This window comes from Hyperolius riggenbachi, chromosome 2 (assembly GCF_040937935.1).
Source record: "Hyperolius riggenbachi isolate aHypRig1 chromosome 2, aHypRig1.pri, whole genome shotgun sequence".
Taxonomy (NCBI): Eukaryota; Metazoa; Chordata; class Amphibia; order Anura; family Hyperoliidae; genus Hyperolius; species Hyperolius riggenbachi.
The window spans coordinates 358,145,859-358,163,610 of record NC_090647.1 but is presented as its reverse complement, the minus strand read 5'-3'; the positions used below and the strand labels follow the sequence as shown (position 1 = coordinate 358,163,610).

Below are 17,752 nucleotides of genomic sequence, written 5' to 3'. Positions count from 1 at the left end.
TTTGCAGAAAGACTGAAGCCTCTAGTGAGAGCGCTTCGGTTTTTCTGCTGGGGACACAGATCGGTGATCGGGAACCATGTTCCCGTTCACTGATCCCAGAGCTACCGGGGGACAACATGGAGGCACGGGGGCGCGCCCGCGATCGCATGCGGGAGCACGCCGAAGCGCGGCACTGCAGCAGAGCATCCGCCTGGACGTGAGGATCATGTCCAGGTGGCAGAAATGGTTAATCTAATGCTAAAGGTAGTATTTTTGATGGCAGTGACTTCAGCAAGAAGAGTTTGCGAATTATAAGCATTGAGCTGCGAACCCCCTCATATGCATTTTTTTCCGGACAGGGTTTCTTTAAGACCAATTGACCAATTTGTGCCAAAAGTAGCTAGTTCTTACCACTTTAACCAGGAATGGAATCTCCCAACGTTCCATGATCCAAGTTTGGACGCAGCAGAAGCACTGGATATTCCGCAACTTTTAAAAAGATATATAGAAGTCACGAAAGACATTTGGAAGACAAAGAGATTATTTATAATACCTGTTGGCTACAGGAAAGGAGAACCAGCGACTACTAGAACACTAGCAACGTGGCTGGTAAAGACTATCAGGTTGGCTTACAAAAGTATGGGCAAAGAACCACCGGAAGAAATTTCTGCACATTCTACGAGATCTATATCGGCCTCGTGGGCAGCGTTTGCTAAAGTATCTCCAGAGGTAATTTGTCGCGCTGCTAATTGGGCCTCAGTTAACACTTTCATATCACACTATAAAGTGGATCCAGGAACCCTGACGACGCTCCAGTTTGGTAGAGAGATGGTATCTGCTGTAAATACAGATGCAAATTAGTTCACTTTCTTGATTTAAATATGTTACTCAAGGTTGAGTGATTTAATTTTATATCTTTTTCTTTGTTGTCTAAACTCAATGGAACACATTAAATTTGTTTTCAGCAGTAGCTATGTTTTCTGTTGCATTATTCTCTCCCTCATTAATTTTTATCTACTTATATCCCATGAGTAATGCTGCCATGGAGATGAAAGGGAAACGGAAAATTGTATACTTACCTTTCAGTAATTTTCCTTTCCTTTCAAGATCCATGGCAGCATACCGGATCCCTGTTACTATACAGCCTAGTGAGGGACTATCAAAAAAAGCACCAGCTTATGGACAGGCCTTGAAATTTATAGTGACATGTCCTGTAGGGGTTAGAGGCGGGACTAACCCATGAGTAATGCTACCATGGATCTTGAAAGAAAAGGAAGATTACCGAAAGGTAAGTATACAATTTTCCGTTTTTTCTTTACCCTTGAGTTGAGTGGCTTCATAAAGAGAAAAACATTGGCTTTATGTTTTATTTTGTTGTGCACCAAACAATTTTTGAATGAAAAGGTGCTGACACCTCCAATATACATAGTCTGTGGAACTCAGATTCGTCCATTGGATTGCCAGGCAGAGAAGCATAATTTATCACTCCAGAGTCCAGTGGCGGCGTGCTTTACACCATTGCATTTGATACTTTGCATTGCACTTGGTGATGGTACGCTTACATGCAAGCTGTGGTGCACTCCGTGTTCTGACACATTTCTCTTATGACCAGTGTTGCCCATAGGTGTAAAAATGAACATGTCTGTTTCCATACTTCCTAAGAGCAAAGTCCTCCCTGTTGCCTTCCTTTTCTCTGCTGTACATATTCTGTCACATGGTACTATAAGATGTTTTTTTCTCTCTCTTTAGAAAGTGAACATACTATTGTGCAGGTTTTCCCCGCACCTGAATTTGCTAGACAATGCAAGTCAATTTTTTTTTAAAGCACACTTGCCATGCGATCTTGGATGCAGGAGAAAAACAAACAGTCTGCAGGGTAAAATCACAGTCCGCCTGCGTTTCCCATGGCCAAAGATCAGCTGCTGCTGTCAGCTGATCATCAGCTCTGACATCATATGCAGGGGCGTAACTAGAAATCACTGGGCCCCCCTGTGAAACTTTGGACAGGGCCCCCTAACCCCCCACCCCATCACGCTTTCGGCACAGGTAAACTGAGAACCAATATTATTCAATTATCTAGTGCACACTTGAATGTGTTTTCCTCATGCAGATAAAAAGAGACAGATCGCATGGCAAGTGTGTTTTAAAAAAGAGACAGCAGTGAAGTACTACAGGCATTTTCTTTATCAATTACATTAGCTTCTGTGATAAAACATGCATGTTTTCACACATACAGACATACATGGTGTGCAGAAAACGCATACTGAAAACTGACATATGAGCTCCCAGCCTCAGCTTATTACACTCACTCTGTCCATCTTCGATGGAGCAGAACTGGCTCTGTAGACCTTCTCCAGCATCACAGCACTTGGGGAGGGATAGAGAGGTTGGGGGCTGGGCGCTGTACACAAGGCCCTGCTGAACACTGAATAGGGACTGTCTACAAATCTTTGTCTACAAAACTTTGTATGATTCCTTATCAGTGGCTGAGTGAGCAGATGCAGTCATTAGAACAATTGTGCAGAGAGCAGGAAGTGTTTTTCTGTCCGTGCCCTTAGCTGTCAATCTCTCAGTCAGGACAGGGAAAAGAAACTTCTCCCCCTATGGGCCCCCTGTGGCTTCTGGGCCCCCCTGCAGCTACATCCCTTGCAGGGCCTATTGTTATGCCTCTGATCATATGGTTCTGCCATCCAGGGACACAGTGCTTACCTACTAAGGTATCTTAGTATATCTTATCTTACAGTATCTATGGGTGGTCACACTACATATTGAAAATACTGATTTGAGTTGTTTTTTCTTTATGATCATTCCACTTGAAGACCCTTATAGGTATCAACTGCATTTTTTTTAAAGCATCCTCCCTTTACAGCACTTTTTCAGAAATACCTGAACCGTGTGCACAATAACACCGATACCTGTCTGTTTAGTGATAGAGTATTATTGTATATAAAGTATAAAGATATACTGCTCTTTCAAATGCTAAAAACAGCTTGGATTAACAACCATGTAAACTTTACTTTTACTATCATAAATGATACAATAATAGTTGACAGCATTTTATTGATAAAGCCCTAAAACTGCATAGCAGCATCAGACAATATGAAAACCTATAGCCAAACTGATGTTTTTTTTTTACTCATTACAATCCATTCTATTAATGTATTTATGCTAAGCAATGTTCAGAACTTCACCTTGTAATGGGGTGACACAGGACAGCATCGAGCCCTGTCATTCGATTGTAAACCTTTATGAGTGTTCCTCCTTATCCTGAAGAACAAGGATCATCTTCCTAGATTGTAAATTATTATCAGATTCACCTTTACTTAACCCAAAGTCTTCAATGAAATATGAAGAGATGATAATATGAAGGTAATATGACCCACAATATTTTTTTTAAATAGTCCAGTTCAAGATCTCTCTCAACAATCATCTAAACAGGCAGGGGAGGGATGTAGCACAGGAAAGGGTAGAGTTTATGTCAGTAACCTGAAGGGAACCTGAAGTGAAAGGGATATGGAGGCTGCCATAGTTATTTGATTTTAACAATACCAGTTGCCTGGCAGTCCTGTTGATCTGTCGGGCTTCAGTAATGTCTGAATCTAACACCTGCAACAAGCATGCAGCTAATCTTGTCATATTTTTGTCATAAACATCTGATCTGCATGCTTGTCCAGGATCTTTAACAAAAGGTACTAGAGGCAGATTGTTTAAAAGGAAATACATACTTCTGACATCAGATGCTATGCGCCAACGTTAGGCTCTATGCGCAAGTGATGTGTAAGGAGGCCGTCCGGAAGTTACCTACACCACGTTGAGGCTGACCCGGGAGAGGTAATATATAATGCACACACTGGGGGGTGGGCACATTTATACATTATGGCAGCAGCAGCGAGGGTTGAGTTGCTCTTTCCGAAATTGGCCGCCATACCGCCGCACACCCAAGCAACCAACTTTGACCCAACATCACCAGACGACCATCGTCGATCGGGCCTGCACTTGGCCGCACCGATTTTAATCCAATTCGATAATAATAATAATCGAATTGGTTGGTCGATCGGCCGTCAAAGTCGCCTGATGTATAGATGTATAGGCACCTTTATAGTTGAGAGAGGAGAGATGATTCATGAGATAAGTTTTGTGAATCTACCCCATTGGTATTTACAAAAGAGCAGAGACAGCAGTGAGATTGAAGCCACTACATGGCCGCCCGATCGTAGATATTAGACAAGACAAATAACTGTTATATCGCGCTTTTCTCCTGGCGGACGCAAAGCGCCAGACCTGCAGCCACTAGGACGCACTCTATAGGCAGTAGCAGTGTTAGGGAGACTTGCCTAAGGTCTCCTACTGACTAGGTGCTGGCTTACTGAACAGGCAGAGCCAAGATTCGAACTCTGGTCTCCCATGTCAGAGGCAGAGCCCTTAACCATTACACTATCCAGCCACCACTGATCATACCGAATGAAAAATCTAGCTCGAAAGGGAGTGGGTGTGAGGCAGTAGGCAATTGTATAAGATCATATAGCTAGTGAGGGCCCCCCCAGGTCCCCCCATGGATAACAGTGCTCCCCTGCCAAGTACTTGTGGCAGTGGAGTGAACTCACCTGTCTGGCCTAATTGCCATATGAAGTTGGAAAAGGCTTTATTTTTCTCTTGTAAAGTGAAATGAAATGGACCATGTTTTCCAGTATTCCCATTGTTTAGCTGGGGTTTCTTAGGGTGTAGAATTGTTTTTTGTTTTGTTTTGTATATTGGCTTTTTTTCAGCCTAAGTAACTGAAAAGATGCAGCATCAAACTACATGTTGAAAATATTAAAGATAAAAAGCACACAGATCTCATTATAGCACCACAACAGACTTTTACCTGTATCACTTCTTCTTTGGAGTTAAAATCCGACACCAGTGTAGTTTGCCCATCTGGAAGTCTTGTAAGAGCCACACTAAGCCTCCCTCTGGCCTGTTCATGTGCATCGTCAGGCAAAAAACTGTGCAAAGCCTTCCTCAAACATTTCAGTAGATTAAAGCTTGGAGAAAATGGCCCAAGAATGGTCTTCCTAGCATCATTAGCTGCATCCATAATTATTTGTTGTAGCTCATCTGGATAAAAAATAAAATAAGCAAAATAAATTATCTTTTTCTACAGAAAACATTATAGATTTCCAGTGCATCATATTTAGAGAACCCGAGGTGGATCTTTGTGGGGCAGATGGGACACAGAACCATGTTCTCTGCCTCATGACATGGTTCTGTGTCCCCCAACTGCCGCTCTCTGTATAAGCAGACAGAGGCGCCAAAAGGGTAAAATATTCTAAAACGTTTAAAATGAGAGGAGGCAGAGGTGGACTTACCTCCTCCAAGCAGACACACACGACTGTTGTGTATATTCAGAACAACAAAAATGTATTTCAATACTCCATAAAGTGCAAGTGCAACGCATTTCGCTGATATCTCCCGCTTCTTCAGGCAATAGAAACGGAGCATAAAACTCTGATAAGTCTGGTGCAATGCTCAGCGCCGCTCTCTGCCCCCCCACTGCCGCACTATAGCCCCCCAAGTTTAGCAACAAGATTTGTCGCTAACTCTGAGGTAAACAGAGGGGAGTGGAACTCCCTGTTTAAAACGCCCACCAGGGGCGTTCCTACAGAGTTTCCTGAGCTGCCATTGGGGAGGTCTCTCCCCCTGGCCACGCCTCCTGCCGCGCCCCCGCCACCCTGCATGCTATGAGAGACAACACAGTCTCTCAGTACAGCATCGTGACCCAGGGGTCACGCAAGTGAAAGTGGGCCATTGCGGCCCACGGGAGCGGCGGGGTGCGCTGTTTTTGCGGCTACCTAATCTGCTCCGCCCTGTGGATCAGGTAGCCTACTTTTTTTTTTTTTGAGCCCACCTCGGGCTCTCTTTAAAGTGGACCTGAACTGTTGCACAGGACAGAAGGAAAACATACAGAAATGCACCCTGTATGTATTTAGAGAGTTTAGTCTGTATAATTTCCCCTCATTTGTGTCTAATCATAAGTTGTAATTTGATCTCTCCTCTGTGTCACATGACATGAGTCATGATAAGGCAATTAAATTGAAAGCACAGGATGTCAATAATATGTCTGCTTCCATGGATCAGGAAGTAGAAACAGTGCAGATTTATTTCAGGATTTGTATTAGCTGAAACAAAGAAATGCTTTTTCTTTAAAGGTTATTATGCTGCTGCGTATCTTTTAGAGCAGAGAGAAAGTTCTGAGTTCAGGTCCGCTTTAATACAGCTAAAGTAGTCCTAGATGAGAACAGAACATCTCGTGTTTAGCTACAGTATATTGCATTGCAGCACAAGTAAAATGTATGAAGCCCTGTACACATGTTCAATCAACGTCACCCAATGAGGAATCGGGAACCGATCCCTCGACCGGCTGAGGCCTTGCAGAAGCATCATTCATTTGCAAATGAGCTTTATGTTCTGCTCAACGGGGAGAGGAGGAGGAGACATCACATGGCAGGCGGGCTAAATGGGCAGAACAATGCCCTTGGCCATCAGCACAGATCAATGGTGGTTGAGAGGGGTCGGGAGCTGCCGTACACATGCTTGGACAAGTATCATCTAGCGTGCGTATGGAGCTATAGGATTTAAAATAAGGATTGCATCTTCAAAGATCAGCTCAAAAAGTGTTGAACAATGGTTCATTCTCTTCTCTTTTCTCTTTTTGATCAGATTTCTACTGAAATCTGATCAAGATGCAGTGGTGTAATGCTGTAGATTGAGTACCCCTGATCAGTTTCAGATTGGAGAGTGATGATCAATTGCTACCTGGATCAGACCAATATATGTTTGGACAGCAACTCTCTGAAACAAGGCATCTTGAACATTCCTTGATCTGCCACTGCCAGTGTGGAATTCTCACAGACAGCAGTCCATTAGAGAGAGAGAAGATATCACAAGATATTATAGTATTCTTCCCATCTACTGTATACTAAGAAAAACATGGACATGCTGGATCCAATGCTAGACAGAGGGATGGTTGGATGTCTGCTGACCTTTCAGTACTAGTTAAAAAGGGATGTTGCAGCAGCAACATAAAATTTTTTTTGACTGAAAGAGTTGGCAGATGCAAGGTGCAGGGCAGTCAGAGGCAGGAGTGGTAGGACAGTCATCACAGCATTGGTGGGAATGCTGGCATTTAACTAGGCTGGTCAGAAAGTATTTGCCTCTGTGGTCCTAATTGCTTTTTATTAAGGTCAAAGAGTGAATGCTGTGGTTTGTACTTTTGTCAGTGATGTGCCCATTGCCACATTGTTTATTTGAATACTAGGTGAGTTAGGTGACCTTGCAATCTATGGGTTTGTCATTTTTATTTTTCAGACCTGTGTCAGCCCACAAAATCCCTGACCATATTTTATAGAAGCAGCTTTTAGCTTCTGTTTGTGGCTGGAAGAGAACTGTCATCATTTCCTGAATTCTGACATGACAATGCTGCTGATGGTTCCACGCTGACTGGGGATCGGGTGAGCTCTCTAGATGTAGAAGGCTCCAGCCCTGTTAATTAAATGCAAAGCAAAACTTGCAAACATTTCTCCCGTCTGATTTGTAGCAAAGGGTCCAAAATGTGACTACCGAAAAGTTTGTGTAGATTTATGGCTACAATACATGGGCCATGGTTAGTTAAGGTGTGTGTATGAGGGTTTCTTTTCTGCCAGCACCTATTCCGAAATGCCCTTCATCTGCTCATTCCACACGTGTGTAATAGATGGGAGTTTGGGCTTATCCCCATGACATTGTGTGCCCATTATGTACTCCTCTTACTGCCAGTCCTCCACCTTTCCTATGACTTCCTTTTCCTGTAAGGAGCAACAACTAAACCTACATGTGAACACACGGTTACTGTAACTTAGGGTCTGTTCACACACAAACATTAAAAGATGCCAGGCATGTCAGGCTTGTTAGCACATCAATCAAAAAGAGATGGCACATCCAAGGTGAATCTTTATTAGTTACATGTAAAACAGCCAACTTTCGGAGCCACGTAGGGCCCCTTTGTCAAGGCACAATTTGCTCAAGGGCAAAAATCTGTATGCCGCTGTAAACAAGCTCCTGTAGGATGCTGCTGCCACCTGCTGAGTACACATGGCTGTGCGTGAGTGTCTAGCAGAGTCTTTTCCCATTAAAAAGGACCTGAACTCAGAACATCCTCTCTGCTCTAAAAGATACACAACAACATAAAAACCTTTAAACAAAAACATTTCTTTGCTACAGCTGATACAAATCCTAAAATAAATCTGCACTATTTCTACTTCCTCATTAATGGAAGCAGACATATTGTTAACAGCCTGTGCTTTCAAATGAGCTTATCTGCCATCTCTGCTGTGGTAGTCATGTGACCCAGGGGATAGATCAAATTACAACTTCCTATTAGACACAAATGAGGGGAAATTAAACAGGCAGAACTCATCTCTAAATACATACAGGGTGCTTTTCGCTATGTTTTCCTTCTGTCCTGTGCAAGAGTTCAGGTCCACTTTAATCCCACAGAAGCTTTTTTTTACAGCGGCAGACAGATTTTTGCCCTTGAGTAAATTGTGCCTTGACAAAGGGGCCCTACGTGGCTCCGAAACATTGGCTACATGTTTTAAATGTAACTAATAATGATTCACATTGGATGTGCCAGCTCTTTTTGAATGAACATTGCACAGAGGGCATCATCCCTCTTTCTCCAGCAGATGCACCTCCCAGTCCCCCTAGAGACAATGGGTTTGATCCTTTAGTGTGTGCCAGACAACACAATAACTGTTATCAACCTCTCACAGGCCTGGAACGCAATTTGAGGAATTGTTAAAGAGAAACCATGACCAAGGATTGAACTTCATCCCAATCAGTAGCTGATACCCCCTTTCCCATGAGAAATATTTTTCTTTTCTCAAACGGATCATCAGGGGGCTCTGTCTGGTTGATATTGTGTTGAAACCCCTCCCACAGTGTGATGTCAGGACCATGGTGCTGACATCACACTGTGGAAGCCTTGTTGCATTGTGGGAAATAACAGCTGTTCCTAATTGCCAAAAAAGCAAGCAGTAGCTACTTCAACTGACATCACCTGCCAGAAGTAAAAATGTCACCATATGATAAATGTCAGAATGTAAATCAGGGAAAGGAAAGATTTTACAATTGGCAAACACTGACTAAATCAATTATACATAATTATTGTAAAAATTAAGCCCTTTTGTTCATTACATTGTTTTCACTGGAGTTCCTCTTTAAAGTGAACCTAAAGTGAGAGTGATAAGGAGGCTGCCTTATCCAGATAGCCACTGCCGAAGAAGAACAGAGGGCTGTTTTCTGGAATGGTGTTATCTGCCTTGGCAGATCCTTAGCAATATGCAGCCTGCAGTACTCTGTTAGGAAGTAGAGATCTTCACATCATTCTACAGACAGTGACATCTTGTGGTTGCTTTACTATACTACAATTTAAGGTAATTCTGTTGATACTGCCGACATTTATCCCAGGCACACTGTTCATAAAAAGGGACCGTCTTAACTTAATATGTTAATACTTTGCTTAATTGTGAATAAGCACAAAACTATAAAGGGAAACCGACCCATTTCTGACCTATTTCAAATAGAAGTGAAATAAGATTGAAATGAAAATAAGGGGTTCGATTGGAGGGATTCTACAGAAACAAAAATTTCTCTACCCTGATAAATACAAGTTTACATTCGTTCATTTACTTAGGTCAGTGACATGTTTATTTTGCTTGAAGTTTAGCAGGATATGTCATCTACACTGAACAGAAATTTACAGTATTCTGTGTACTGACATTAATCATAGATAAAGAATTTGGGAAAAACATAGATGTTATTAACATTCACAAAACACAAATTAAAGCATACAAGTCCCAGGACTAGAAAATAGCACACGTCTGCTGAGAAATTCAGGGACAAAAGTGTTTCTCATTCAGTCTAATGCAGTGTGTTACATTATGTGCTTAATATAAATGTATCCTGATATAATTTGTTGCAACTTTGCATATATGTTTTTTGTGCTGCTTATAAAATTGTATGGGCTGCTTATAAAATTGTATGGGCATTTTACCATCCCTGTATATTAAAGGAATACTGTAGGGGGTCGGGGGAAAATGAGTTGAACTTACCCGGGGCTTCTAATGGTCCCCCGCAGACACCGATGCTCCGGCCCCGCCTCCGGTTCACTTCTGGAATTTCAGACTTTAAAGTCTGAAAACCACTGCGCCTGCGTTGCCATGTCCTGGCTTCCCCTAATGTCACCAGGAGCGCACGGCGCAGGCACAGACCATACTGGTGCCATCAGCGGGAGTGAGGACACGGCAATGCATGTGTAGTGGTTTTCAGACTTTAAAGTCTGAAATTCCAGGAGTGAGCCGGAGGCGGGGCCGGAGCATTGGGGAGTGGCTGCACGGGCACAGGATGTCTGCGGGGGACCATTAGAAGCCCAGGGTAACTTCAACTCATTTCCCCCTGACCTCCCTACAGTGTCCCTTTAAGGTACTCCTTCACCCAAATGTACGGTACTCTCTACAATGCATTTCTGGATAATGGGTGTGAAAACATACTCCTTACATAGCAATTGTGCATTACATGAAAATAACATGTGCGTTTTAACATGCACAGTGTACATTGCGTGATGTCTGTGCTCTAGCGCGGGAATTACACATCACAGATATTGAGAAATTAGCATAAAGCTAAGTACACGTGCTAGATTACACTCGGCTGAGGAGGTGGTCCAGGGCTGTCTCATTCTAGTGTGTGGACAGGTGCCAACTGACGTTGGATAAGGAGGATCCAGCAGCATCTTTAGCGACAACGGACCCCATTGTTCCTCTCCTCACTCGACCAGCTGGAAGTCACTCCATCTTCCAAGGGGCTGTTGTCCCTTCTAAAAAAAACGCATGCCTCAGGCGTAGCTGCAGGCTGCATCTGTAGCTGCTCGTGCAAGCAGTGTCACCCTAAAGATAGGTACACACTATGAGATTTTCTGACCGATTTACTGTCAGATCGATTATTACCAACATGTCCGATCTGCTTTCTGATCGATTTCCGAACATTTTCCGATCGGTTTCTGTCCACTACAATTGGAAATCGTTCGGAAAATGCTTGGAAATCGATCGGAAAGCAGATCGGACATGTTGGAAATAATCGATCTGACAGTGAATTGGCCAGAAAATCTCATAGTGTGTACCCAGCATAAGGATTGAGCTAGATTTAGATGGGCAACACTCATTGAGTGTGTGTAGTTTACTTGACCTCCTTAGCGGTAATCCCGAGTCAGGCTCGGACCACAAATCCGCAGCTCAGAGCTGTAACCCCAGGGTAGATGGGTATATGTAATAACAAGAAACGTAAATGGAACTGAAACTTACAAAGCCAGGTTTATAGCAAAAGGCCATAGTCAAGTAAAGGGAAATGGAAACTTTTTCTCCAACTGCTAGTTTTACTTCCATACACATTTTGATGCAAATGGCAGCACAAAATGATTTGAACCTGCATCAAATGGATGTGAAAACAGCTTACTTGCATGCCCCAATTGATTGCAAGAGCTATATAGTGGCTGAATAGTGGAATGGTTAAGGGCTCTGCCTCTGACACAGGAGACCAGGGTTTGAATCTCGGCTCTGCCTGTTCAGTAAGCCAGCACCTATTCAGTAGGAAACCCCCTAACACAAGTCTCCCTAATACTGCTACTGCCTATAGAGCGTGCCCTAGTTCTGCTCTGGCGCTTTGAGTCTGCCAGGAGAAAAGCGCAATATAAATGTTCTGTGTCTGTATGTATGTGGACCAACCAGAGGGTTTTGAGATAAAAAATGACACAAATGAAAAGCTAGCTCTCAAACTAAAGAAGTAATTGCATGTTCTTAAAGTACCCCTGACCCCGACATTATTAAAATCATTTTGTAACTGGTGCTGTGCGACTAGCACAAAGCACCATCCTCCCCACTCCAGCGCCCCCTGTAGCCCCCGTTCTGCTCAGTCGTAGTCTTGACTGAGTAGAACTTCAAATATGGGTGGGGAGGAAGTGGTAATTCTTCCTCCCCTCTGCCCGTCCATAATTCATCCCCCTCCACTCAATGCTATATTTCCCCTTATGATCCAAAGCACACAGCGGGCCACAGAGCTGTGCTGTGTGCGGGCTTGTGTTAATTGACGTTGGATATCCTTTTGACCTCAATCACCACAAGTCCGCGCACAGCACAGCTCCCCTGTGCACTGTGTGCAGTGGATCATAAGGAGAACTATATCGGCGAGTGGAGGGGGTGGAGTTAAGGATGGGAAGAGGGAAGGAAGAGCTGCCACTTCCTCTCTGCCCATACTCGATGGCAGAACGGGGCCACAGGGGGCGCTGGAGGTGGGAGGATGGTGCTGTGTGCTAGTCACACAGCACCAGATATTAAAGGGGAACTTCAGCCTAAACAAACCTACTGTCATTAAGTTACTTTAGTTATGTTAATTAGAATAGATAGGTAATATAATCTCTTACCCACCCTGTTTTAAAAGAACAGGCAAATTGTGATTCATGGGGGCTGCCATCTTTGTCATGAGGGCAGCCATCTTTTTGGTTGAAAGGAGGTGACAGGGAGCATAAGACACAGTTCCAACTGTCCTGTGTCCTGATAACCCCTCCCAGCTGCATGCACTAAGCTTTAAATGTCATATTCAAAATGTAAAAAAAAATTGCACCAAAACAGCAGAACGAGAACAAAAACATCAGAAATCCCATCATGCTTTGCACAGCATCAGGGGAAAAATGCCCGGGCAGTTTTCTTCTGTGCAGCTAAAAATGAGGCTTGTATAAGAGAAACAAAGTTCTGATGCAGTGAAACTGTTAGGCTACTTGCATACCAAGACGTTGCGTTAGGTGCCACGTTAAGGTCGCATAACGTGCACCTAACACAACGTATGGTGCTGCAAGAGCCGACGGTAGAGTGAGCCGCATTAGGCGGCTCTATTCTGATAAAGTCTCCAAGAGTGGCGCTGATTGGCCGGCGGGACCACGTGACGCGGAGCGAGACACTCCGCATCACGTGGTCCCGCCGGCCAATCAGCAGCCGCCAGTGCAGTGAATATTAAGTAGCCATGTGCGCGGCTACTGTAGCTGGCTCTCCCCGCCTCCTCTCCGCCCCCTACTGCGCATGTGTAAACAGTCTAACGCGGCTATAGCCGCTCTAACGCCGTAGCATGCTGCACTTTCCGGGCAACGTGCAGCGTTACTTGTAACGCAACGTGGGCTGTGTGAACAGCCCACTTGAGTTACATTGCTGTGCGTTGGGGGAGCGTTACAGGCGCACTAACGTGCGCCTGTAACGTCCCTGTGTGTAAGCAGCCTTAAAGAAACACCAGGCCTTTTCAGTGCTGCTGAGTCGATTTTTAGTCTGGAGGTTCACTTTAAAAATATCGGGGCCAAGGTCTGGGTCGGGGTACTCTTAAGCAATCGGGAAGAAACTGGAATAAAATGTTACATAACTACCTATGCTCAAATGCATTTGTACAGAATTCTGTGGAACACTGTGTATATGTCAAATGGAAAGCAAATGAGCCAGTAATATCGATATGGGTTGGACTGCACCTTCCTGAATTGTTAGGTTTCAGATAGGTTGTAGTAAACTACGCCCACACTATTCAGCCAATAAAAATGCTTTGTTCTGTAGCAAGTGCTATGATTGGAGAACTGTTCCTTATGAAGTTTCCTGCTGGGTCGTCTAAAGTAAACTAGTGCTGCAAAGACAACCATACCCACAGAAACTGTTGTTAACTCCTTCAGTTGGACTACTTCAGGTTATGTGATCAAATTTTAAAATATGTGTTTTAGCTGAAGAAGGCTCATTTGGCACAAAAAAGGGTAACATTTGGGTACCCAACTCATCATTATGCTACACATAGGGCTTGATTCACTAAAGCGTGCTAACACAGTTAGCATGCCTAAAAGTTTTGCACGTGCAAACTAGGGTGCTAAGTAGTTTGCACGGGCAAAGCTGTTACTGATCGTACCATCCACATGCAAAGTACGCTTATCAGGCTATTTTGCACGCGGACGGTGCGACCTTTTGCGCGCATTTTAGCGCGTGCAAATGCACTTTGCACGTGCTAAGGGGCTTTTCACTGGCATGCTTACACTTAGCACGCTTTAGTGAATCAAGCCCATAGTATAGTTAGAAATGTCATAGTTAAAACTGTCCTTACGACTGGCCTTCAAATTAAATACCGTATATACTCGCATATAAGCCGACTCGCATATAAGCCGACCCCCAACTTTTGCCCAAAAAAAAAAAATTGGAAAAAATGATTGACTCGCATATAAGCCGGGGTAATGCAGTGGCTCCTGAGTTTCAATAACCAAAGCAGTGGCCAGCTCCTCTCCTTAAAGCCAGATGTTCCCGCTGTACTGGCCAGCCCCATGCCCTTTACTATGGTCAAGATAAATGTGGACATGCAATACAGCCTAAAACTGGAGACCTAGGCAGGAGGGTAAAGAGGACATTGACACCGAACAGCTAAAAGACACTTGATCACAGCTTTCGGCAATCAAATGCTGTAATCAATCATCTTAGTGAGCAAAATGGGTGTTAGCTGTTCAGTGCCACTGTCATCTTTACCCTCCTGCCTAGGCCTCTCCAGTTTTAGGCTGTATTACATGTCCACATTTACTGGTATCTTACATATGGTAATAATAAAAATATAGTAAATACTGTATGAATCTGTGACAACCAGTGCACTATACTGTGCTGATGGCAGGCGATCTGTTAGGCAGGGTAAATCTCCAGGACAATCTTCAAGTTGGCTGTATGCAGAACTTGTACATAGGCTCACTGTTAATATTACAGTGAGCACATGTACTGCATACTGCATACAGCCGATTTGCAATGTGTATCTATTGTATATAGATGTCAATGTGACAAAAAAACGTATTTACACTGCATACAATAATGTCCCAGACAGCGGGCTTGTGAAGAAAAAGTGGCAGAAAAGACCATAGTGGTGTGAACAGTATTGATCAAAGGTGCCCGTAGCTGGAGAAATACCGTGATGTGTTGATAGTAGCAGAAGCGCACAACCCGCTGTGCTGAAGGAGTGCAAGGGATGCACAAATGCGGAGAATGTGTACTGAAAAGAAGAGCGGTGAAGCAATGTTTCTACCGCAATATAGATAACATAGTGTGGTTGTGTGGGTGGGAAAAATAGAAGGAGAGGTCACCGAGGAGTCAGGGCTTACCGGGGGGGACCACGGAGCAGAGCAGGCCACCCAACGCCTTCGCTATTCACCGCTAAAGAGCGGCTTCTTCCGGGCCACTGTCACCCCAATAACGGCCGCTCCAAAGCCAGCTCTTCCTGTCTGACATGCTTCCCCGCCGGACATCTAAAGGCGTGCTGTGTTCCCGCTCATCCCCGCGGAATCTGAACTGCCGCCTGACACCTAAAGAAAGCGCGGTATGTCCCCACTCATCTCCCACTGGATCAGATCTGCTAGGATGCCGGCAATGACCCAGGTATGCACTCGGGGGGCCCCCGCAGCAGTCAGTCTGCACACCCAAATAGTATATGACTCGCATATAAACCGAAGGGGGAACTTTTAAGCACATTTTTGGGGGTCAAAAATTCAGTTTAAATGCGACTATATACGGTACATTCGAGGGATTTTTTTTTCTCTAGGGTCACTTTAAGTCTTACAGAAATTTTGCATTTACAAATATTGATTTATATCTAATGCTGTCTGCAAGGAGTTTGCATGTATTTGCTGAGTATTTGTGAGTTTCCTCCTGAATCCCAAGAAAATCCCCAAAGCATCCTGATAATTTAACTAGTTCCCTCTAAAATAAGCCTTGGACTAGGGATTTAGAAATGTGACTATGGTAGGAATTAGATTGTGTGCTCCTCTGGGGGACAGTTGGGCTAGTCAAATATCACTTGATTTTGTTTTCAACCGATATTACAATTGATGTTGAGGGCTAAAAAAGGCTAAAATGGATCAAAACATAGATCTGCAATGTTGACTGTAATATAATTGATCATAATATCAATTGCAATATTGATTGTAGTTTAGATCGTAACATCATCGAAAAAAAATAATAATAGAATGATAATTAAGTAGTGTATGGTCAGCATAAGAGATAGGGTAATATACTCTGTAAAGCGATGCAGAAGATGTCAACACTGTATAAATACATAATCAAGATAATAGTAATACTAGATAGATCAGTATATCTCATATATCATACGATAAGTACAGAACTATAAAGTCCAAAACTAGGGAAACTGAATTATATGTTGCAACACCTTTTACAATGTTAGAATTTTTTAAAAAGCTAATAAACTTTCAAATAAAACAATGCGTTTAAACATTCCATACCGAGATTCACGTTGAAAACCACAGCGGCGGCGACCAGGGATCCAGCTGAGGCGCCATACACCTTAGGAGCAGAGTGCAGTATATCAGGTGCCACATCCAGAAGAGCTTTCACTGCTCCAATCTGATAGAGAGCCAGATAGCCACTGCCGGAGAAGGACAGCGATGGAGGGCTTTTTTCTGGATCGGTGTTATCGGCCATGGTAGATCCTTAGCAGTATGCAGCCTGCAGAACTCTGTTAGAAAGCTGTGTCTTCATCACCTTACAAAACACCACAGAGGAGTTATAGGACAGCCATATCTTTGTAAAGAGCCCTTGTTGTCTCTTACCACTGGTATAGTTAGCTGATTCTGCTAGTTATGTAACCTGAGTGACTAGTAGTAGTCATTCTGGTTGTGGCAGGCATTCTGACATGTGCTTGCATAAGCTTTCACTTGCAGCTACTACCCTGTTGTCCCTACAGATCTCCATATGAGCAGTGTACTGTACAGACAGTTTTCCCTGGCTCTGTGTTCCTCCCCTTCTTATCATGTTTCAGTTCTGCCACTGCCACAAATGAAATACTTTATTGTGGATAACCAGCATGCTAATTACTTTAAGAACAGGAATCAAGGCTGCGGCTGCAAGTCTTGTGACTGGTATTATTACCATGTGAACTGCAAATAAGCAAAATGATTTGTTTTTCTCTCTAATTACAGTCTACAATATTTACACTAGAATGGAGTTTCCAAAGTAGAAAATATATCTAATTGTAACACACTGCTCAGTTTCTTGAAATGGGAATGAGGGACACATTTTAGTGCAAAAATATATAGAAAAAAAATATTACTTACCTGTGACCCCTCCATAGGAGGACCATGAGGAATTTGTAACAAAGGAGTTAGGTTTTCATACCAGATGCTGTAATTGTCATGCTAAAAAAGGCACTTTACTGTAAAATAAAATAAAAATGTTGTCCATAAAGCATAAATACTGGCAGTAGTTAAATAATATCTAAATTTACAGTCCTATATAAGCCTGAAAGAAATTGCGGGCAAAAGAGGACTCAGGGATGTGCTTCAAAAATAGTTCTTCCTCCACACAAGTGACAGTTGGGACATGCACACAGAGAGGTTCCATAACACCAGGACCCACATTCCACTATTAAAGGTCCACTACTGCAAACAAATTAAATTGTATACGTACACATGCATATAAAATGAATATTTTTTTCTAGAGTAAAATGCACTATATATTGCTACTTCCAAGTTATTGTTACTTACAGTAGGTAGTAAAAGCCTGTCAAATCTGACAGGTTTTGGACTAGTCCATCTCCTCTCCTCCTGGGATTGTGGGCAATGAGGGAATCATGATTTATCAGACCAGACCACCTTCTTTCTTTCTTTCTTTGTTCTATGGTAAAGCTCTGTGGCTGTTGTAGC

At 43.3% G+C, this 17,752-nt stretch overlaps 1 protein-coding gene across 1 annotated transcript in view; it reads right to left on the bottom strand.

Moving 5' to 3' along the window:
* Positions 1-16,744, bottom strand: part of LOC137545065 (omega-hydroxyceramide transacylase-like) — a 57,542-nt gene extending 40,798 nt beyond the window's left edge. Inside the window, exons 1-2 of the mRNA XM_068266171.1 lie at positions 16,334-16,744; positions 4,844-5,076 (exon numbers count right to left, since the gene is read on the bottom strand). Coding sequence (XP_068122272.1) covers positions 4,844-5,076; positions 16,334-16,532 — 432 coding nt within the window. The 5' untranslated portion in view covers positions 16,533-16,744. The remainder of the gene's footprint in view (positions 1-4,843; positions 5,077-16,333) is intronic.
* Positions 16,745-17,752: the final 1,008 nt, after the last annotated feature.